Genomic DNA, 24,032 nt, shown 5'->3' with positions numbered 1-24,032 from the left:
GGATTATAGGACAACAAACTAAGGAAGCAAATTAAAATACCATATTTTCTGTACATCAAGTGCTATATTTTATAAACAACCCAGCAAGGCACCACAAGTTTGACTGCTTTTGAGGCAGTAATACTATCTCATAAGAAGCAGTTTAAAACTTAAATTAATCTGTATAAAAATATTGAATGGCAAAACCTCTGGATATTTCATAGGCATCAGACTGATATGGGAAAAAGATATGAATAGAAATTTCACATATGAAGAATGCTTAGTTATATGGAGAAGCATGGCACTGAAATCTATCTCAGTGAACATCAAGGAAAACGTTAAACTTTTACATAGATGGTTCCTAAGCACCTCAACATTAGATTGCATCGTACAATCAACCAATAGAGAGTGCTGGAAAGGACATGACAAAAAGTTACCTAAACGCATGCATGGTGCAATCCAATCCCTTAGCCCACACACATTCCCAAAGTTGAAAGGAATTACTCAGGACTTGAAGGGATTTGTGATAGGAGGGGAAAACATTTAATTGCCTGACATCATCAGACTTATGCCATGGAACTTGCATGAACAGGATTTAAACATTTATTTCCCATTATTCTGTCTCTCCTTAGTTTTTTAACGGATGTTTTGAAACATTGAACTATCCTGCCTCAGGGCAAACTAGATGAGAAACAGCTAGGAAATGTGGATTTTGCCAACTGCATGAATGGCCTTTTAAAAGTAAATAGGCATAGGGAGTATATGAACTGGGACTCTGGTATTCTGTGGGGCCTGCCCTTTAATTTAGTTCATAATTGTCACACAGTTTTGAACAAACCAGAAATGTTCTGTTAGGTTTTCTCAAGTACATTTTTGCATAGGAAGAGGTAAAAGTGTTGGGGGATGGATCAAAGCAGCTGCAACATGTTTTATTCTATTTATTTATCTTCATCACCAAGCATAATAGCAGTATTTTGTTAAAAATCCATTAACAAGGGTAATCCAGAAGTTAGATGTTTATGAAAATGCCTGCCAAAAATCTTTTTTACTCTGGCTCCACTATTCTTTTTCATGTTATGACTGTAAACAGCTTCTTTCCATCCCTAAATTACTTCATCATCATAGGCATCCTTCAGTCTCGAGAGACTATGGTGACATGCTCTGAATCGAGGAGTATCCTCTCCAGAGCATGAAGCCCGGGTAAAATTACTTGTAGCTGTAAAAATCTGAATGTTGTAATGAGAAATTAAACAGAATTATGAAATGTAACAATAGTCTACTTTAGTGTAACAAAAAATATCAAGAGTGGTCTAGAGTGGTCGAATACGATCAGATAGGCGGGATAGAAATAAAATAAATAAATAAATAAAAATTCTTTTTTTAAAAAGTCCACAGCTGGAATCTAAATTTCCTGACTTTTTTTCAAAACACTCTCTGGGTCTTGCTCTTTGGTTAAAAAAAAGACAGCAGTCATGTACAGATATATGCCAGGAAAATTGGTCCTAGTTTTAGGCTCTGATTGCTGTCAGTTATCAAACGCAGCTGAGCTGGGATTTACATGAAAAGAGATAGCATAGGCCAAATAAGTCACCTGGCATGATTCCCGCCTACCTTTAATATTGCTGAATGTTGGTGATGGTGAGGGTTCAAATACAGAGATAATTTCTCAATCCAAGTGGTTTTTGGAATTTGTTGATTAGTAGTTGGACTCCTTTATCTCACTGATATTCTTTGGTTATATTAAATAGATTATTGTTACCATTTCATAATTCTGTTTAATTTTCCATCTGAACCCTTAGCTCTGGTTTCCCATCTTTAAAATAAATTTATTTATTTATTTATTTATTTATTTATTTATTTGAAAAGAGAGAGGAACCTGTATTGGTGGGAACAGACTAGCTGATCTCTGATCTTCTAAAGCATTTGGAGTATAGTGGGGGGTGGGTGGGTAATATTTCAGTACCAATAAGTGAGGGGGCAGTACTTGAGGCTTTGTCTTATATGAATTCAAATACTGTACTTAACATCTTATTCTCATTTAAAAGAGCTCACAGACTATTATTAGGAGGTATTTTCCTAAAATACTAGGTAGTTCTGTACTTCACTGACCCTTGTACCTGGCTCACAGTGTAATTCTAATTCAAAACTGCCAGCTGTAGTGGGCTTGGAATAGGCAGAAGCCACTTCTGCTAGCAGAAGTGTCCTTGTGTCAACTGAAGCCTCTTCTGTTGCCTGATCTCAGAGGTCTGGCTCTGAAGAGCTGTCAGTAGAACTGCTCTGCTGCCTAAAATCTGTGGGTAGAAGAGCCAAAGAAAGGCAGCAGAAGACATAAGAAAGGGAGCAGGCAAATTATACTGAATCCCAGTTTCTTGGAACCTATGGACATAGCCACTATACCAGCAGAAGGTTAGGCCAGGTTGACAGCAGCCCTAAGTAATTTCCTGCATTTCTAGGTTGGGAGCGTGAGTGGATTCAGCACACGTTCATTTGGCCTAGTATTGACTCAGGTGGTCCTCAGCCATCTTGACTGTACTTAGGATGGGATCAAATGATGTGAAAGGATCACATCTGATTGCACTGGAAAGAGTTGTTTTGCTGGGAGCAAGCTCCCTTAAAGTAACCCTTCCATCCATGTAGAAACAGCTCCACTCCATTCCCCCACTCCCCAAGAGTAGCCCTGCTGCTGTACTAAGAAGGTTCCAGCTTGGTATGGATCGAGGCTGGGCTGGTTTGGGAATCTCACTTATGTGATGTGATCACCTGGAAATAGCTCTCATAGGACCAGGTCACAAATGGTCCAAAATGTGACCTCTTTCCCCCCATCTGATTGCACTCTCTCTGTTAGGAGCTTCAGGCATAAATGTATATCTGCTTTCACTGGCCTTAGTCTAAGATGCTTTTGTCCTTCCCTGCTTGCATATTCTGTTTTACTGCATGTAATATTTTCCCTGAAAACAAAGTTTATTTTGGTCCTCGGCTGCTATTCTCTGTCCAGACATTATATTTTCTTGCATTTTCCATTGGCTTGATAAAAATCATCCTAAAGGTGATATTGCTGTTCTTCAAAATTGAATAGTCCCAGTTATGAGTTCAAGACTAAATTTAATAAAAGCCTGGATTTTAAAAGTAATTTAAAATTCCTATCATAATGTAGACATGTGCTCAATTTTCTTTTCTTTCCTGACAAATCTTACAGGGGCCTGAAGGACCTCCAGGAAGTCCAGGTCAAAGAGGTCGTGTGGGGAAAAAGGTAGTTGGTCTTTATGCTTCACCTTATGTTTAAATTGAAATTTCTTTTTTTCATGAGCAATTATGTATTGCATGTACTTTTAAAAAATTACTATTCATTAGTAATTGGACAGCTGTCAGTTTTAAAACAGAACATTAATTTGATTATGTGATTATATTGGCTTTCTCAAGGAGTTTTCATTCAGCCTAATTTTATTCTGTTTTTTTTTCTCTTCTCCCAAATAGGGGGAAAAGGGACAGCATGGCCCCCCAGGAGAAATTGGAGCCACTGGTGATCCTGGTCAGCCTGGAGAAATTGGTCCAAAGGGTTCAAGAGGAACTAGAGGCCTACTGGTTGGTGCAATGCCCTATAATTATGTATACACATTTATGCAGAAGTCCTGCATCTTTATTAGAAAACATGTCATTATATACTGTATATGAAAGACAATAGGTATTTATAGGGTTGTTTTCTGTCTTTTGAATTATGAATTTTCCAAAGGCAAAAATCTGTGGTGCATATACATCAATATCTGCAGTATCTTTAAGGCTTAATTTACTTTTTAGCCAGTTCAGTCAACATTTATTGAATGGGTTGGCAAAATGGATGAAAGATGCTCGTTAAAAAGACTGTATAGACCTTTAAATATCTGGATTGTTTTTGCACAAGTAACTTCCCACTCAGTCACATTTGCACCTTTGTGAATAGCAACAATAGCTCAGTGCCAACAGATTCTTTGCTCCAAATTCAGACTGCAGCCAAAACAAAGTTGAGTTGTCAAGGTGTCTTCTAGAGACCATGGAGAAGCACTACCAGCCAAAGTAGATGATTCTGGATTAAACACAACCATTGTATAATGGTGTAACATTCGCATACCTCTAGCCAACAATTAACGAGTCCCTGCTGAAATTCTTAAGTGCACACTTAAGCCATCATGCATGTCTGTCCCCAAGAATCACAGTGGCAGCTAGAAGCAAACAAAATGCTGTGCCTTTTGCTTTCTGCCTGTGTAACAAAGCAGCAGAATTTCAGCTAATGTGTGGCAGCTTTATTCATTCATTCATTTATTATGTTTATATTCTACTTTTCTCCATGGAGCTCTAAAGTGGCATGCATGGTTATCTTCCCTCCCTTTTACTGTCACAGCAACCTCATGACGTGCATTCTCTAAGACACAGAAGTTGGGCTGAAGGCCAGTAGGAACTTTCAAGACTGGGTAGAGATTTAAGCCTCAGTTACTGAGTCCACTATACCACATTGGCTCTCTGGCTATGTGTTTGTATAAACTCTTCATCATCATCTTTAGTTATGCGTTGAATTCAAAAGTCTTGTAAAACCTACACATACCTGTTTCTAAAAACATAGTTCTCTATCCATCGTGGACACAGAAACATTTGAAGCTTATTTCACAAACTATCTCTGATAATTGGGTGCCATCAAATCAATTCCAATTTATGTCAACCCCTGCCGGAGTTTTATCTGTATAAAGTGTGTTTATATAGAGAGGTGTTTTACTTCCTGGGGCACTCTGGGACTATTCAGCTTGCCCAAGGTTATATAGGCTGGTTCTTTTCTTGGGTATCCACAGTGGGGAATTGAACTTCAAACCTCTGGCTCTGCAATCAGGTACTCTGTTTGATTATCTATCCAGTCAGTTAAACTACTCCTGCAGCTTCTGCTGAGTTCCTGCTTTCCATCCCTTTCTCCACACAATCGGTAGGCAATGAATCAAACTAAGTGTGATTTTACTGAAACTTGGATCAGGGAGAAAGATAATAATGGCTTGCATCAGCATCAGAAATTCTAGTTTCAGACAACATTCCTGCATCCTCACTATTGCTTTTCTGTTCTCTGGTTCTATTCACCAAGGGGGTCAAAGTCTCTCAGGGTGACTTGGTTCCCTTCACCAAGTCCCCATTCCATTCAGCCAGTCCAGTCTGACACCCAAGGTGTCTGTCTCCCAGAGGTATTCCTTGGAGTCGGGGCAGGTTTGTTGGGATTCCTTCTCTGGGATCACTTGTTTCCTTACTACTATGCTTTGGTGGTCATGGTGCCCCCTTCCTTCTTCACCAGTGGGGGAAAGTGAGATGCCTTCCTTTCTCCATTCCTTCTTTTCTTTCCTCTCTCTTTTTCCCTAATAGGAGGGTTATGGAGGTGGCCTCTAGAGACTCTCCTTAGAAATCTGAAATTGGATCCAGACCCCTTGACTGGAATGCTCCTTATTAGAGATGGAATATCCGTATACAAATACTCTGAACCCAGGTGGCTGGGATCTCCCGCCTCCCCAAACCATCCCGGCATTCTGCTCATCACGCCAACCCCAAACATAATCTGGCTAGCGCTTCTCTGCCTTCCTGCTCTTCTGGCCACTCACCAGCTGAAGGGGAAAACTCATCATCCCACCCCCCTGGCTGGAATGGCCAGAAAAGCAGGAAAGGGTACAGGATTGGCATGTCAAGCAGGATGCTGGCTGCGATGCTACGTGACGACCCGTAAGTGGACGGGTCAGTTCAGGGAGGTGGTATTGGGGATCCCGGCCATTTGAGTCCAGGATAGTCATATTTGTATACAAACATAAATATCCCATCTCTACTTCATATATACAGTATGCAGTCCCATTCACCCTGAACGTCTTCCTGAGGTGACTCTGAGGCCCAGTAATTACTTTACTACTCATGGGCATCTCATCAGTCTTTTTCCCCCAAAGGATGTCTCTTCTGCCTCTGATCCTTATGCATCTTTGGAGTCCTGGGGTTGGGTTTCCCGCTCTTGGACAAGAGTTGGTTTTCCCCCATCACTCCCCTCACAGGTGATATTCCTCCCCCTCTGTCACAAGAATACCTGTTTCCTCCCCTCCTATCACAGGAGTACCTGCATGCCCCTCTGGCCCAGGGGTGCCTATTGTCCCTGGAGCAGATGATCCTCCCTCCTTTGGCACCAGTCCTTCTTCCACCTGGCAAATATCCTCCTCTCTCTTAGTCTCCTGCCAAGCTTCTGCCTCCTCTGGTAGCAAAGCTACTTTTATATCTTTCATCCATCAGGGGTGCACTAGTTCCCACCATTCCCCCAGTGACCATCCTCCAACTCTCAGGATTGACATCATTACTGTGTCTTCTGTTTGCATTCTGGTGTCTTAGGAAGGGCTAAGCACCAAGGCCCCAGTGCCTTGTAAACTGTCTTCAACCACTGAGGTAGTTTGGGGGCCTTAGGTCCCTGGTTCGAATATGGGACACCAACAGGGGCACCCATGATCCAGTCCTCCTTAGAGATAAAAAGGCCTGGGGGGAAAGTGGAAAAGGTGGTGGTGGTGGTGGAAATACACATTTTTCCAGTTTTTTTCCAAAGCTGCTTTTTTGTTTTCCAGAACAACTGGGAAAAAATGATGGCGCGTGGAATATGTTCTTTTACAATTATATTTAATATTTCTGTGACGTGGTATTCAAACTATATAATATGAAGACCTTAATGAAAGACTTCTGAGACTTTCTGTCTTTAAGATCTCTTACTCCCCCCACAAAGTGTTTAGTTGAAATATTCTAAAGTTGGCCTGCTTTGTTAGAAGATGCAGTGTTCTTTGCCGAGACTCTGTTAGATTGATTCTTAAAAGTATGGAATCTGCTTGCCTACAACTTTTCAGACACTTTTTAGGAAAGAAATTCATTGGATTTCATTTCTTGCAGTTTTTATAAACTGGCTTGCTTGCTTATTGATTGATTGATTGTCACTTCATAACTGCATATCCCATACAGTGGTGCCTCGACTTACAAAATTAATCCGTATTGGAATGGTGGCCGCAACTTCAAAATTTCGTAAGTCAAAGCACCATTTCCCATAGGAATGCATTGAAAACCATTCCTGGACTTCCAAAGCCGTCCCTGCTGCCCTCTGCCTCCTGTCCCCACTGCCTCTGCCGCGTGGGGGCAGCTTCGAATTTCCCGCCTTTTCCCCCTGCCTTTCATAGGTCAAAGCTCCAGACGCAAGTCGAACCAAAATTTTGTGGCCGGAGCTTTTTGTACCTCAAAATTTTCATAAGTAGGGACGTTTGTAAGTCGAGGCCCCACTGTATCTTCAGTCACTGTGATTGCCAGAATGTTTAGCCGTCTAAATGTTATATATGGGAAAGAGAAGAGGAATCTCTGTAGGGTCAATTCAGCCAGAACTAAGTATATTTAAATTACAATGAATGCAATTGGGAGTTAACAATATAGCCGACTCTTTCCATTTCAGATCAGTTGGATTTACATATGCTGAAATATGTGTGTTCCATAATTTTCCAGTGTCTTTTTTCCAAATTAGAAGTGTTATGTGGAGTGACAGTTTGACTAATGAAATAATTAAAATGTGTTTTATTGCTGCTTTTACTTCTATAGGGACGTTTAGGCACCATGGGATCTGTAGGAGAGCCAGGAATTCCAGGTTATGGGGTACGATACATTTCCAGAATGTGTTTGTATGTCTCTTCATATTTTCTGTTGTGTTTATATTAACTGTCATCCATATTGTACTTTAATTGTCATGGTCTATCAGCTTCTGCGATAAGCATGCATATTTGTCTGAGAGTGGATTGCAGTGTATCATTGCCAGGTTGTCATCTGGATATTTAAATTACCCAGTGAAAGAGGAGGCTCAGAAACCACCACTTTTCTACCTATTTTGCCCCTTTCCTTTCTATGCCACTCTGAAGCACACTTGTTTGCTAGCTATAACAACTGGTGTGTGCTCATGAGGGCTTGGGGAGAATGGCTGGAATAAGCCATGGTTACTGAATGTCTTCCTTTTCCAAGGGATTTGCAAGTATATAGTCATTCTGTGCCGTGAAGTCAGAAAATTCAGGGCCTGTGAGTTGTCCACTAAATGCTTACTAGCATCTCATCTCAACTACATTCTATATTTACAAAAACGGCATTGATGCTGACATTTTGGTAGTAGAGTGGTGCCTCGCTTAGCGACGTTAATCCGTTCTGGAAAAAACATTGCTAAGCAAAAACATCGCTAAGTAAAATTAAAAAGTCCATAGAAATGCATTAAAACGCGATTAATGCATTCCTATGGGCGTAAAACTCACCTTTAACCGAAAATCCTCCATAGCGCCGCCATTTTCGCTGCCTCTTAAGCAAGGAAAAACAGCAGGCGGCCATTTTGAAACCACCAATCAGCTGTTTAAAAGGGGTCGCTTTGCCATGATCACTTCCCCGCGATCATCGCAAAGCAAAAAAAACCCATAGGGACCATCACAAAGCAATCGCTTTTCTGATCGCAAAAACTCCGTCGCTAAGCGATTTCGTCGCTCAACGGAGCAATCGCTATGCGAGGCACCACTGTATGTAAGTTTATGTAAACTATTTATTACCGGCTGCCCTGATAAGAAAGTAGGATTTTTATTTGTTCCTGCTTTATTTGAGGTGATCATTCAAAGGTCTGAAGGATCCCTACATTGCTTTCAAGAGCTATACTTACCTTTAACTGAGTGCGGGGGGAGGAAATGAAAAATTTTACTTACCAATCACAATTTCAGGGTTTTTAAAGATGTCAACACATGTTTTTAAGAAGCCGTTACTCTCTAATCAGTTTAAAACCCGCTGAAAAGCTAGCAATCTGATCCGTAAGCATTTGTGGCCTGCCTTCTTCTTTCTCCAAACCTTTATTGGCATAAATACAGCTGGGATTACTAACAATAAACACAACGGGTTATAATTTGGAAGTTAATTTAAGAATCTCAAGCAGAAAAATAGCGACAGCTTCAGTGATACGGGAGGAAGAATCATTCAGAAAAATCTCAGGGGTGTTCGGCAGGGAAGATAACCAGGGTTCTAGTAGTGCCTTACGAATGGAAAAATGAACTGAGCAGAAAAACAATATATGGTCAAGTGTATCCGGAACCAAATGGCAGAACAGGCATAATCGATCCTCTTTAGGAATATTTGCAAATCGACCGGTATGGTTCGCTGAGGGAAAAAATGTTAAATCGGGCTAACATAAATGCTCTTCTTAACCTGGGGTTGATAAGTGAGGAAAAATAATTTGGATGATAACCAAGTGAAGGGAAAAGACCAAAGGAAAGCGGGGAACAGGTAGGATTCAGTTTGGCTGCAAGAACCTCAAACTCATGCTGCCAGAGTTTAGATTTAATAAGAGCATGGGCCTGTTGAATTCCTAAATCATTTAGGGATTCTAGATTCAAATCAAGGGATTGAAGTTTAATCTCAATCAACTTCAGCCACTTGGAAAGGAAATTGTCTCTGAGTAGATCGTATAGTAAGGAATTGGGCTTAGAGTTTAAATGTAAACGAAGCCAATATTTAAATGTGGTGGACCAAGCAAGGGTAGAAGGGAGATGGGTACCCAATTCCAAAACTAAAGTTGAAAGACGAATCATGTTGGGGACTCCTAAGATTTTCCTGAAGAAGGCGGCTGCCAAAGTGTCAACATCGTGATCTATGGCCTCAATCCAAATAGGAGCCTGCCTATTTTTTAAAAAAGTCTTTCTGGTCAGGGAACAATTTATCTGACATGTCACCATAAACTGTACATTAGCTTTTTAGTTAATAGTTATAGCTAATTTTTCTAAGTGCAAAAATGGAAGGAAATTCACACAGATTTTTATTTTCTTAGGGCCACCAAGGGCCACCAGGAGCACCTGGCCTTCCAGGACCTAAAGGAGAGAAGGTAAAAAGAGCAGTAATGTATATTTCTTACATTTTTTGTAGCTGACAGAGATTGTTATTGGACAGAAATCACAAAAACTCACAAAATAAGCATATCTTTTGCATACCACATGATTTTTTCCAGATTTACATAAAAAATAGAAACACCCTGGGAGGATAAAACAGTGTCAAGATAAACTGTGACATGAATTAATAGAACCACTTAGGTTGTGTCTGGCATGAGAATGGTTTTACAAAATGCTGGGCAAAATCCTGTTGTGTAGTTACAGTGTTGGAAGAGAAAGGCTGTAATTTCCTCCCAGATAAGTAGTCTCTGCTTGGGTCCACCTGATCAAGTGCCAAGCTACCCAACTGTGGTGCAATGCAGAATCCAAGTGGTGACTTGTTAACAGTTGCTGTGAGCTGCACCATGTCCTTTCCACCAGCATAACTACGCAACAGGATTTTGCCTACTAGATCTTCAAGAGAATGCACATTCCCTACACTCAACTTGTTTACTCTCCCACAGAGGAATTTCAACCATTCAGTGACAACTCACAAAACAAAACCTACCAAATAAAAGATACGTCACTAGGAAAAATACATGCAATAACAGTCATGTCTTTAAGGACTTCAGAGAGCTCTGGCAAAAATTTGCTAAGCATTATTATTTTTCTAGCCCAAAGATGCACACATATTTTTAAAAAGCTGTGGCATTGATGGCACTGACTGCATTGTAGTGGGAGCAGGGGACACAGATACTTTTTTATTTTCCATAACATCCTTGATTTTAAAAAGATTGTTTCAGTCACATCAGGCATCTGGCTGCAAACTGTGCAGACACCACCTAGAGGTCATCATGTAAGATATTGTGCTTATTGTACTTCTGAACAACTTTGAAGTTATTCACCTTTGATGACCTTTAGATCAATCATGTTTGATCTTCAGAATACATGAGCATCTTTTTGTTCAGTGTGAAATGGGACTAGGCTTTTTCACATTCCTTAGGAGTCCATGTACAAAGCAAATAAATGCAAATCCCTCAAACGCAGAATCAACATCTCTAGCTTCTGCCACCTCCTTCTCTGAAGCTCCCTCGCTGACAGAGTGACATCTGCAGGCACTCTCACCATCATTTTCCCTCCAAAAAGAGCTTCTGGGATTTTGCCTCACAATGCCGTCTTGGAGAGAAAGATACCTTGGTGAGGTCAGAGCTGCTACCACCTCTGCTTCTTCTCTCTCCTGCCCAAGTGCATGGGGTAGGGCCTTTGTCAAGCGGGCAGAGATGGTCACTCATGCTGTCACCTCATATGGCCCTCCTGTGAAGAGGCTAAGGAGACTGGCTTGACCTGCACTTCCCCACAAGAAGCAAATAAGGACATTCACTTGTATAACCACCCTGCTCCGTTCATTGTAACATTCCTGTTTGCTCTAATTGAAATATTATGTTTTACTCATAAACAGTTCTGCTTTCCAAATGTATTACAGGAATCATAAATGTACAGAATGTCTTGTTTTTCTTTATTTTTAAGAAACTGTTTTATATTGTTTTTCAGGGCCCCTTATTGTTGCAAACAAATACAGAGAAAACTCCATATGACATTCTATACAAAAACCTCAAATACACCCCTTCAAAATGAGCAGAAACAATTTGTCAAATGTGGCAATGAATGAAACACAAATTCAAATAAAAACTTCGTAAGAGTTCTCTTAAAATACATCAATAATGGGGCCATTATGAAGCAGCAAGTATATTGTTCTTTAACGTGGTTCTCTATGAATCCACACTGATGGGTTAAACAGCGCCTGCGCTGGTTCCTCTCGGAATTTTCCAGAGCTATGAGGGAAAAGATACAATGTTTGAGTTGCCCTGCATTGCGCAAGTGCAGCCCGCCAAAAATCCCCAGTTCCATTTATCCGCCCGCGGAGTTGGAACCTCTCGGTTAGAGCTCGTGAGATCTTATTCTCCTTTCGCTGTTTTCGGATTTTTTGGACTTGACCTGGCTTGTCTTTCGTCTATCCGTATCTCCGTTGCCCTGAATTCGGACCGGCTGACCTTCCTTTGCCTCTGGCGCGCTCATTGCAAGTACTTTCGCTTCCCGCTTGATCCTGATTGAGGCCTATTACCTCCTGCTGAGGCGCCACGCGCCAGCAGGATTCTTTCAATTACTGACTTTCTCTGCTGCCTTTGTGGACTGCTTAGCTTATGTCAGCGAAAAAGGGACCTTTCCGCCGCTGTTCTGCTTGCTCCGGGAAGCTCCCCTTCCAGGACCACCATTCTTTGTGTTTGTTCTGTTTGGGTGAAACCCATTCGCCCACAAATTGTCGACATTGCAAAGAATTTACTAAGGCGACCTTAAAATCTCGCCAGCAACGACTCAAGTTTTTCCTTTGGAACCGAACTTTGTCCGCTTCCCAACCGTCAGATATGGAGTCTGTCCAATCGGTCTCCACCGTCCGTTCGGAGGTGACTTTGGTCTCCTTTTCGCCCCCGTCGACGTCCAAAGATGTTCCTAAGAAGGCTTCCAAGGGAAAGTCTAAGAGGTTGCCTACGGGGAAGAAGCCTGCCGATGTCCCCGCTTCGACCTCGGGACCGACAAAGAAAGCTGCATCCAAGGCCGCACCGAAGGCTAAGCCGAAGACCAAGGAGATAACCCTGGTTGTTTCGCCTGTCTCGGCGTCGGTGCCTTCTCCACTCCTGGAAGACTCTTCTCGGGACCGGGATTCGGTCTCCGATCAGGGCGCTCCCATTCCACCTCGCCAACCGCCTCCGGTGGACTTGGGGAAATCGCCTATGGTTAGCCAGCTCGACAAGCTCGTTGCCGGCACCGAGAGCGTTCCGCTCAGCCCGATACTTACCGGGCGAACAACCCGATCTCCTTCACTCCTCTCAGAGTCGGGTCGTTCTACATCACCTCCCCCTCCACGGGGTCGACCAACGAAACCTCTGGAGGACCCGATCCCTCGGCGTCCAGCTTCCAATTCGGCCGACGACGAGCCACCGGGAAAGAAGCGCCGTCACCGAAGGAAGCACCGACGAGGCCACCGACGCCGAAGGGACTCCTCACCGTTCGACTCAGATTACAGTCGGGGTCGGAAGAGGTCCCACCGGAGACGGCGAAGAAGGGATTCTTCCACCGAGTCCTCTTCGACCTCGAGAGAAAGGAGACATAGGAGAAAGAGAACCAAATACTCCTATTCCTCATCCTCTCGCTCCCGGTCTCCACGTCGAAGCCCTCCCCCGAAGAGGCCGGTGGATATGGGCTCCACGAAACCATCGGCGCCGAAGGACGCTCCCGTCGTCCCTCCTGGTGTACCACTGCAACCTCGGGATGGGATTCCTTCATGCCCGAAAACGGCACCCTCGGGCTCGGGGATACTTCCCCCCCCTTCTTCCTATCCTTCGGAGGAGGAACATCCCAAAGAGGATTCCTCCGACATCAAAGAAGACAACGAGTCTGAGGTGTCCCTAGAAATCCCTGTTCCTGGGGAGCCTTTACCTCCAGAGGCGGCTAACCTCAAGCCATCTTCTCCGTCGGAAGATTTTTCTTCCTACACTCAAATGGTTGCTCGTATGGCCCAAGCTCTGAAGCTGGCGGTCGAACAGTCTCCAAGAAGGGAAGAAAATTTAATCTTCGGAGACATTGAGGCAGAGAGGACACATCCAGTCAGTCTGTCCTTCATCCCAGAACTGATGGATCTTATCAAGGAATTCTGGGAGCATCCTGCCAATGCTACCACTATCTCAAAGAGGACTGAAAATCTGTATAGAATACATGGAGAGAATACCTCTTTCCTTCTCATGCATCCGGCTCCTAACTCTTTAATAGTGGAGTCTAGCTCTACTAAGACTCCAGCAAAGGGCCACCCTACCCCAACCAACAAAGAGGGAAGGAAGCTTGAGATCCTGGCACGTCGCATGTATTCTATGACAACCTTCACCCTACGTGCTGTCAATTATCTGGTTGCCATGGGTGCCTACCAAAAACAACTTTGGTCCAGGGTTCTCCCAGCCCTTCAAATGGCACCAGAAGATATAAGGCAGCTCTGTCTAGATACACATGCTGAGGCCCTCACGGTATCCAAATATCAACGGCTTGCCGCCCGCCATGTAGCAGAAGCCACTTCTAAGAACTTTGCCTCTCTCATCACCTTGAGGAGACATGCTTGGCTGCGTTCAGCTAATATCGTTGAGGACATTAAAACTAGGGTGGAAAACCTCCCCTTTGATGCTTCAGGTCTTTTCAGCCAAAACACCGACGAAAACCTGGAGAGTTTGCACAAGAGTAAAAAGACAGCCAAGTCCTACTCAGTGCAACCTCAAACTAGACAGTTCAAACCACAGTGGCGTTCAAAGTATACCTCCCCTTCCTATCAGCAGCCATCCACCAGTACTTACCGTTCTTATGGAGGCACCTCTTCTCAGCGTCCTCCTCAGGCTTCATCTTCTTCATCTGTTGCTTTCAGACCACAACCACCTCGCAAGAAGCAGTCTTTCAAGACGTCTGCAAGGAAACAAAAACAGTACCTTTGACTCCCTGACTATTCCAGTACCAACCTCCCACACCACCCGCCTCTCTCCTTACCTTCACAACTGGACTCTCATCACCAACGACATCTGGGTTCTCAACATTATCACCTCTGACTACCGCCTGGAGTTTATAAGGTTGCCTCCTCTAGGACAGGTCAGCCCTACATCATTCGATCCGATCCTAGAGGAGGAAATCCTCACTCTCCTTCAGAAAGGGGCTATCCAGAAGGTACCATCAGAGGATGTCCTCGACGGTTTTTACTCCCGATACTTTCTGGTTCCAAAGAAGGACGGGGGCCTTCGTCCCATCCTCGATCTGAGAAGCCTCAACAAGTTTCTCAAGGCACGCAAGTTCAAGATGGTGACCTTAGAGTCCATCATCCATCTTCTGAGGCAGGGAGACTGGTTTGTGGTCCTGGATCTAAAAGACGCATATTTCCATGTCACCATACACAGGAGCCACAGGAAATATCTGCGTCTACTCTTCAACAACACCATCTATCAGTTTGTGGCCTTACCCTTCGGCCTTTCCACAGCACCCAGGACTTTCACCAAGTGCATGGCTCCAGTGGCAGCATACCTACGCCTTCAAGGGATCCAGGTGTTTCCCTACATCGACGACTGGCTGATTGTCTCGACGTCCAGACATCAGGCCTTAAACGACACTCAGTATGTTCTCCAGACGTTACAGTCACTAGGTCTTACCGTCAATCACGAAAAGTCCAAGCTGAATCCCTCTCAGGTGGTGGACTACATCGGAGCGAGGTTAGACTCAGTACACGCTCGGATGTTCATGCCCCCAGAATGCACCCAGAAGCTAGTAAGAGCCATAAAAAAGTTCAGGCCAAGGGCAAGAGTAAAAGCAAGCCTTGCACAACATCTGCTAGGCCTCATGGCTTCTACAACAGCGACCCTGTCCCATGCTCGCCTCAAGATGCGTTCACTTCCAATTTGGATGCTGTCCCTCTTCAATCCACTCCTCGACAGTCAAAACAAGCTCCTCACTGTCACCCCGGAGTTGGCACAGCAGCTGCAATGGTGGACTTTCCGACCTCACCTTTTGGTGGGGCGTCCTTTCCGCCCTGTCCATCTGACAGCTCAAGTCACTACAGATGCGAGTCCACTAGGATGGGGCGCCCATTGCGAGGGTCATCAGATCAACGCTCTGTGGTCCCCTCAGGAGAGAAAATTGCACATAAACCACCTGGAGCTGTTAGCCATCATAAAGGCCTTGAAGTCCTTCCTACCTCTTGTGAGAGGCAGGGCGATTCAGCTCGTCACAGACAACACCACAGCGATGTTTTACGTGAACAAGCAGAGGGGAACAAGGTCAAAGTCCCTTCTGTTTCTGTCAATACATCTCTGGGAGTGGTGCTACCAGGAGCACATCTACCCGGTAGCCATCCACATAGCCACCACGGACAACATCGTTGCAGACGAGCTCAGTCGCCGCTCCACTCAAAATCATGAATGGGAGCTGGACTCAGAAATCTTTCAGGAACTCTGCCACAGGTGGGGAACTCCGACAATCGACATGTTCGCCAAGGACTCCAACAAGAAGTGTCCCCGCTACGCGTCCAGGGCAGGACGGGGCCCGGGATCGTTGGGAGATGCTTTCATGATCCCTTGGCACAAGGGCCTTCTATACATGTTTCCTCCCATGCCATTGGTTCAGAGATCAGTAGTCAGAGCCCTCCAGCTGCAAGCAGAAGCAATCTTGATTGCACCTTGGTGGCCCAGACAACCTTGTTCTCTCTACTTCTGCAGACAGCAGTCGACAAGGTCAAGCTTCCCCTCATCCCACACCTAATCACTCAGGACTCGGGGTCGATCTTCCACCCAGACTTGGACTCCCTCCAATTGACAGCATGGAGGATATCCCATCGATAATGGAGGTCCTGGACAAGGCAAGAAAGCCTTCTACCATGCGGCTCTACCAACACAAGTGGCAAGGTTTTCTCAAATTCACTACAGAGCGGGGTTTACAAGCATCTCCCGTCTCTTTATCTACATTGCTACTGTATCTCAGACACCTGTTTGATCTTGGCTTAACCAAGTCTACCTTAAAGGTGTACACCTCAGCCATTGTAACTTTCCAACCAAAGGGGTCTCAATCCTCCAGATGGTTTTCCCATCCGACGGTGAAAGCTTTCTTCAGAGGTCTGTCCAACATGAGACCCCCTGTGAGACGGCCATTACCTCAGTGGTCTTTACAGACAGTACTGCACTCACTGGTTCATCCCTCCTTTGAGCCAATGGCTACCTGTGACCTGAAGTTTTTATCCCTGAAAACTTTGTTCCTTGTGGCAATCACTTCTGCCCGTAGGGCTAGTGAATTGGCGGCTCTCCGGGCTGATTCCCCTTACCTCCAGTTTTTCAAGGACAAGGTGGTGTTATACCCAGATGTCTCTTTCCTCCCCAAGGTGGTCTCGGAGTTTCATGTCAACCAACCTCTGTTACTGCCTACTCTCTTTTCTGAGCCCTCTTCAGATATTGAACGCACGCTCCATTGTCTGGATGTTCGTCGTGCATTATCCTTTTATATCTCAAGGACCAAGGACTTCAGGAAGGTCCACAGACTGTTCTTGTGCTATTATGGCCAACGTAAAGGGACTGCTGCGTCAACGTCGACCCTGTCCAGATGGTTGGTTTCCACCATTTCGTTGGCCTATGAGTTGCAGCACAAACCTCTCCCTGAAAACCTGCGTGCTCATTCTACACGAGCTGTTGCCACATCCACGGCCCTGCTGCGTGGGGTAGACATCCCCGACATATGCAGAGCAGCTACCTGGTCCAGTGTATCGACCTTCATCAAACACTACAGGCTGGACCTCAGGGCCAAGAATGAGACCAGATTCGGGAGGGCTATCCTTACATCACTGCTGCAGTGACGGCCCACCATCCTGTAAGTAGCTTGGTAGTCACCCATCAGTGTGGATTCATAGAGAACCACGTTAAAGAAGAACAGGTTACTTACCTGTAAACATGGTTCTTTAAGTGGATTCTCTATGAATACACACGACCCGCCCAACCTCCCCACGTGTCCGTCACTGCTGATTGAGTTCCAACTCTCTCTATGTGCGGGCACATGGAACTGGGGATTTTTGGCGGGCTGCACTTGCGCAGTGCAGGGCAACTCAAACATTGTATCTTTTCCCTCATAGCTCTGGAAAATTCCAAGAGGAACCAGCGCAGGCGCTGTTTAACCCATCAGTGTGTATTCATAGAGAATCCACTTAAAGAACCATGTTTACAGGTAAGTAACCTGTTCTTCTTCAGATTAGGAAGTTACTGTAAGATATCTTAACTGATTTTACTGGTAATGATCACAAACAGTTAAGTAAAAGAAATGCAACAAATATAGTTCTCCGTGTATATATCATACCCATACCTCTTTGTATATCTTGAACAAGACATGTTTTTCCAACGTGCCAATTATTAGTTTTAATAACAAAATAGTCAAAAACCATGATGAATAAACTGTGATTTTTTTCTTCATTATAGGGTTATCCTGGGGAAGACAACACAATACTAGGACCACCTGGGCCCATAGGTGAACCAGTAGGTCTTTCTTTATCCAGAAAACTATAGTCATATTGTGGAAAAGAGTCTAGAACTGTCATAGTTGAAAATAATTGTACTTAGGTAAAGGTTTCCCTTGACATTTAGTCCAGTTGTGTACAACTCTAGGATATGGTGCTCATCTCCATCTCCAAGCTGTAGAGCTGGTGTTTGTCCGTAGACAGTTTCCATGGTCACGTGGCCAGTGCAACTAGACACGGAATGCTGTTACCTTCCCACCGCGGTGGTACCTATTTATCTACTTGCATTTACATGCTTTCGAACTGCATTTACATGCTTTCGAACTGCTAGGTTGGCAGGAGCTGGGACAAGCAACAGGAGCTCACTCCATCGCGTGGATTTGATCTTATGACTGCTGGTCTTCTGACCTTGCAGCACAGAGGCTTCTGCGGTTTAACCTGCAGTGCCACCACGTCCCTGCCAATTGTACTTAGACTCATGCAAACTCTGTCTTGTTTTTAATCATATTCTGCATGTGATTTTCTAAAAAGGTTTAATCATGAACTTGGTAAGACTGTAGCCTTATTCAGGTGTTGAATAAATGGGTTAGTTTTTATCTGTGAAGAGAAGGAGAGATCTTTGTTAGGTATGGAGAGCTCACTGAAAGGAGAGGGGGGATTTGCTGCTTGCGTAACAGCCTATCCTCCATATTATTCTACCGAGGCTTTGTGCTCTGGAGAGGACACTCATACAGAGTGTGTTACCATGGTCTTTCGGGACTGAAGGATGCCTAAGAAAGAAGATACAAACCCTTAAACAGCTGTATTATAAATTATTGTAGGCAATATCTCAGGTGTTAATAGTTATACAGTCATTTTTTATGAAAAAATAAATTACAGTGGCCTTTTGTAATTGAATATTAGTATCAAATGTTCTTTCTTTTTTCCTTTATGATGAAAGCTGGCTGCCTTTTGAATATTTTGTTTCATTTGTTGTTATTTAGTTCCCCAAGCAGCCATATTTCAAATATTCTGAACTGTTTGTTGTTGTGTCTCTAGGGGCCTGCTGGTGAGCATGGAGAGAGAGGAGAACCTGGTGATGTAGGTTACAAGGTAAAACTTGTTGTGATTTTTATTGAAATACACCATGTTCTGTAGATTATTTAAACCAGAAATACAAAATTGTCCATCTCACACAGAGGAACACTTCTTAAGAAAAACCTCATCAACTGTTAAGGGAGATGGCAGGAGTGGAGTGGGCTTTTGAAGTTGGGGAAATATGGACAGTCATGCTAGAATCTAATCAGAATTTGGGATCCTACATATCAAGGTCAGTGCTGAGAAGATGGGTTTAAAGATATGGGCAGTGGCTTATGATTTCAACTGAAAAGATTGAGTGTAAGTGTAGTACAGATCCAGAAACTCACAGCAGGGAGAGGTCCAAAAATTGTACAAAAGAAGAAGAAAATAAGGACCTGCACGAAAAAGACAATAATAAGCGTCAGATGCAAAATGCAAAAAAAGAGTCTTACTTGAATACAGTGATAAGATCAGTAACAGAAGAAATGTTTACATATAACAAATTGGAAGTGAAGCCATAATTGGACAGTTAAACAAGCCGTATGTTAATGCAGTTAGCAGATAATAATCAAATAAATCCAAATTGAAGCATCTGGCCAGCCAAAACAGAAATTAAAATAAAATAAAATGACCCAACAGGCCAAACCAAAACAGCAGTTTTGGGTTCATGTCACTGTTTCACAACCTATGTCAGTACTAGAGGGGACCTCAATCCATGTAAGCACGTTTTCTTAAGTGGCTACCCTAATTCTAGGAAACATTTGTATGAATGGCAGATATTTATGAAATTTGCACAGTTAACAGTGAGAAAAGACAGATCCTCATGCTTACTAAACTGATGTGTTGACAATCTTCTTTTTGGGTGGTATATGTGCACGCTAAAAATGGAAAGCTTGTGAGCTTTGTTACACCAACAAAAAGACAGGTAGAGAAGGAATCAGAAGTTATGAAAAAGCAAAGCTTGGAAAAGCTTGATTTTTGGGCTACATGCTCCCAGAATTGCTCAGCAGGGCATGTACAATTCTATGCAGAAGGCAGAGGCAAGATTTCTTAGGTAGCATTCCCATAGATGTATTTTTCATGTAACTTTGGCAGTGGAGGCTTCAGATCAGAGCTGATTAAACAGGGTATATCTGGAAGAAAAGGATGTAGCAATGCCCTTGTAATGTAAACAACATAATGAAGCAGAATTTAGCACCTCTCAATATACAGTCTCAACAGAAACTGATAACATTAGCAAATAAAACATTGTACTTCCTGTTTCTAGGGTCATTTGGGGCTTCCAGGACGTAGAGGTGCCATTGGACAACAAGGCCCCCCAGTAAGTCTACTGTAAAAGTGGATTAACTTTCTTCTGTTCAATATAATGAAAAATTTAAAAAATGGTGATTACCTAGGGAAGGATGAGGGAATTCCTTTTTTTAAAGTATCTTCTGAGCATTGTTTCACATTAACCTCTGTTTTTTCCAAAGGGTGAGCCAGGTGAAAAAGGTGAACCAGGACCAAAAGGAGAAAGGGGATCTCAAGTAGGTAGAAAAGGAAATATGTTTTTTTTTTTTAAGAAATATTTCAAGTTGGAGGTTTGTGATGCTTTGAAAGCTAACCATTTTATTTATCAGCTTACCTATAGTTTTGTCTGTCTGTTCCCATGTTCAGAATCTGTGGTCATGTAAAGGATATTTTGTGTGACTGAAGCTACTGTAGCATCCTTCTTTTGACAAAGGGAGCAAAAATCAATTGTCCTTAACAAGGAAACATTTCTGATAGGTTCTTTAGCTCTCAATTGGAGCTCTTTTTTTCTTTTTCTTTCTTTCTTTCTTTCTTTCTTTCTTTCTTTCTTTCTTTCTTTCTTTCTTTCTTTCTTTCTTTCTTTCTTTCTTTCTTTCTTTCTTTCTTTCTTTCTTTCTTTCTTTCTTTCTTTCTTTCTTTCTTTCTTTCTTTCTTTTTTGGTCTGTGAGGGACCCATAGATTGCCACTTAAAGATTAAAGCATTACCAGAAATTATAAGCTTCAGCTTTAACCTGAAACATAGGTTACAATCCTTTTTCTACTTTGTCTTTCACTTTATTAGCAACTACTTTCTTCTATTGTTTATTTCTCAAACTGCTGTGTTCCCCTGAGGTTCTGCTGAATCCCCTGGACAGCTCAAAATTAAGACAAAAGAGCCTAATACTTTCAAAAGCACGGTTATTGCTCTGAATATTATCTTACGTTTTGCCTCACAAATGTCTGTTTTTCTTTGCCAGCTTCTTTAATTGCTCCAAAAATCTTCTCTAGAAAAAGGGTCCATAATGAGGGTGCCATTGCTGGAAAGGCCTTCCTCATAAAGAATTAGGACTTGGTCTCAAGTGCTGGAACTTAGCTCTTGATTGTGCATGCTGTGGCATTTACACAGAAAGTCTTGGAAAGGGTCTGCTGGAAAATATAAGCAGCTACATCTCTTTTGAGTGCTGACATCAGGAGCAGAAAGGGCAAAAGAATTTAGGGAGATTGCATTTCTGGCTTCATGTCTTCAAGACATTTTTCTTTTTTGACCTCATGTGCCATGACGCTTCCTTTTTCCCTTCTTTTAATCTCGTTTTTCAAAAAGTTGCTTCTTCTCAAGACACACCTGAATCATTTTATTTTATGCCCTGAAAAGGAAGTCCACTCAGGAATCCAGGTTTGGAGGAGCATTCAGTTTGATGAAGGCCACCAACCAGAGAACCACACAACAGACTCTGCATGCTTAGAAGTCCTTTGGGATTGTAATGTTCTGCAAGCTACTTTTTTGAACTTGGGCTGAATTTCAGAATGAGTGATGTGGCGTGCTGAGTGGGGTTGGGGGCTACAGTTCAGGAACCTGTAGCCTTCAGGAGCTTTCTGCGGTTAGAGCTATTATACAAATCATTTGAATTCATTTGTATACAAAGTACAGCTGTGTGGCACAAAGCATGTGTGTTTGGCATAACAAGCTTTGGCTAAATTTCAAGGACACCAATACAAATGTTTCATTTCTAATGACACATTGATTTGAGAGTACAGTAAAGGCTGCCAAGGAAGTGTTGCCTTCTACCAAGGAGTGATTTAAAATATATTTTTAAAAGCCTGCATTAAAATGAGTTTTAATATCCCCATTGTTCCATCAGTCTTCTATGGCTCCTTTCTAACTTTCCATTATGTCTCCTAGGCTGGAATTTTATATAATTTGTATTTACAATCACAATGTTAATCCTAAAAATAATTCAACAGCCAGAAACTTGATGAACAATGTTGTTCTTAAAACAAAGTTAATCCTATGTTCATAACTTGAATATTGTGCTGATAATGTCTGCAAGACTAATCACACGGAAAGAGGAATTCAAATAATAAATGCCCACTTTCCTTTATTAAAACAAACAAACAAACTCCAGTTTGGCAACAAAAGCAAGACTCATTTCCTACTCAGAAATACAAGGCAAGCACAAGAAAAGTAGATTCACATACACTTCCCCACCTTGAGAGGCGCCTGATACCTTCAAGACATTTGCTTTCAGAAATAAGAGGTGGAGTTGTGTTCATTCGGGACATTTTAAATATAGATCTGTATCATGGATGGGCAACATATGTGGAAGGTAATTCCCATTATGAACCTCCCTGATTTTTAAGATCTTCAGGAGATGCCCTTCTCTCAGTCCCACCGCCCTCACAGCCCTGTTTGGTGTAGATGTGAGAAAGAACCTGCTCCTAGGTTTGTAGTGCTGTTCCTTGGGAAGCCAGGTCGGCTCCTTCCCTCAATTCCTTCCAGTATCTTCTTTTTTAGACTGGTTTTTAGCAATTAAATTAGACAGAAGAAAGGAGTCTTGCTGTGGAATACTTTACATTTATTGATTGACTGCATGCTGCTGAAGTGTTTTAAAACTGTTCTAAAATTAGTAGTTGCTACTCCCAACTAGAGTAGAAACAGGATGTATACATAGATACATACATACTTTATTGTTACGGCATCAAGCCATGCAAAATTGAATACAAAACTTCAAATACTGGCATGCGCTCCAAAGAGCCATACCAGACATACAAAAAGTAAAATATCTAATTCCAGTGCACTCTGTCTTCTGGTTGGTTGCAGATATAAGATGAGGAGTACTTTAGACTGTAATGACAGTATTTTTTTCCCATCCTTTTCCTTTAAAAAAGCAAGAAACTGATGTAGAAATTGACAACATCTACATGAAATGGCATTGGTCTGGTTCAGATGTAATGATCTCAGGGTAATAAATGGTTCCAAATTCTATTCCAAATAGATCACAAGGAAACTAACAGAAGATATTCAGAATAGTGTATTTATAAAAGAGATTCCAAACTAACTGATCTGTGGACTAGATGGATATATTTCCATTGATGATGATGATGATGATGATGATGATGATGATGATGATGATGATGATGATGATGATGATGATGATGATGATTTGAATTTATATCCCACACCATCTGGCAACCAGGCCACTCTGGGCAGCTAACAACAATATAAGGAATAATATTAAAAACATAACAAATAGGGAAATTAAAAGATGGCAATAAAGGTGGTAAAAAGAGTGATGGAGAGGATGGCAAAATGAATGGTAAAAAGGGAGGGTGAGATCCTAGTGCTCTGGGAAAGCCTGGCAGAAGAGCCAGATCTTCAATGCTCTTTTGAACCCATCCAGCGAGGGTGCCAGGCGGACCTCAATAGGCAGGTTGTTCCATAGGTGGGGGGCAACCACCAAGAAGCCCCGGTTTCTTGTTTTCCTCCAGACCTCCTTTGGGGTCAAGACCCTCAACCGCCCTGCCTGTGGGTATCACAGATAGATCTGGCTGGGAGCAGGCATTCTGATAGGTTAAAAGGTAAAGGTTCCCCTTGACAATTTTTTTGTCCAGTCGTGTTCGACTCTAGGAGGCGGTGCTCATCCCCGTTTCCAAGCCATAGAGCCAGCATTTTGTCCGAAGACAATCTCCCGTGGTCACATGGCCAGTGCGACTTAGACACGGAACGCTGTTACCTTCCCACCCAGGTGGTCCCTATTTATCTACTCGCATTTGCCTGCTTT

The 24,032-nt window shown here is 42.8% G+C and overlaps 1 protein-coding gene across 2 annotated transcripts in view; it reads left to right on the top strand.

Moving 5' to 3' along the window:
* Nucleotides 1-24,032, top strand: part of COL24A1 (collagen type XXIV alpha 1 chain) — a 245,139-nt gene that overhangs the window by 180,595 nt on the left and 40,512 nt on the right. For both annotated transcript variants that reach the window (XM_020795023.3, XM_072997896.2), the window contains 8 exons: nt 3,176-3,229; nt 3,454-3,561; nt 7,579-7,632; nt 9,821-9,874; nt 17,888-17,944; nt 18,964-19,017; nt 20,252-20,305; nt 20,457-20,510. In XM_020795023.3, the coding sequence (XP_020650682.3) occupies nt 3,176-3,229; nt 3,454-3,561; nt 7,579-7,632; nt 9,821-9,874; nt 17,888-17,944; nt 18,964-19,017; nt 20,252-20,305; nt 20,457-20,510 (489 nt within the window). The remainder of the gene's footprint in view (nt 1-3,175; nt 3,230-3,453; nt 3,562-7,578; nt 7,633-9,820; nt 9,875-17,887; nt 17,945-18,963; nt 19,018-20,251; nt 20,306-20,456; nt 20,511-24,032) is intronic.

The sequence above is a fragment of the Pogona vitticeps genome, chromosome 4, assembly GCF_051106095.1.
Source record: "Pogona vitticeps strain Pit_001003342236 chromosome 4, PviZW2.1, whole genome shotgun sequence".
Taxonomy (NCBI): Eukaryota; Metazoa; Chordata; class Lepidosauria; order Squamata; family Agamidae; genus Pogona; species Pogona vitticeps.
This window is presented reverse-complemented; position numbering and strand designations above follow the sequence as displayed.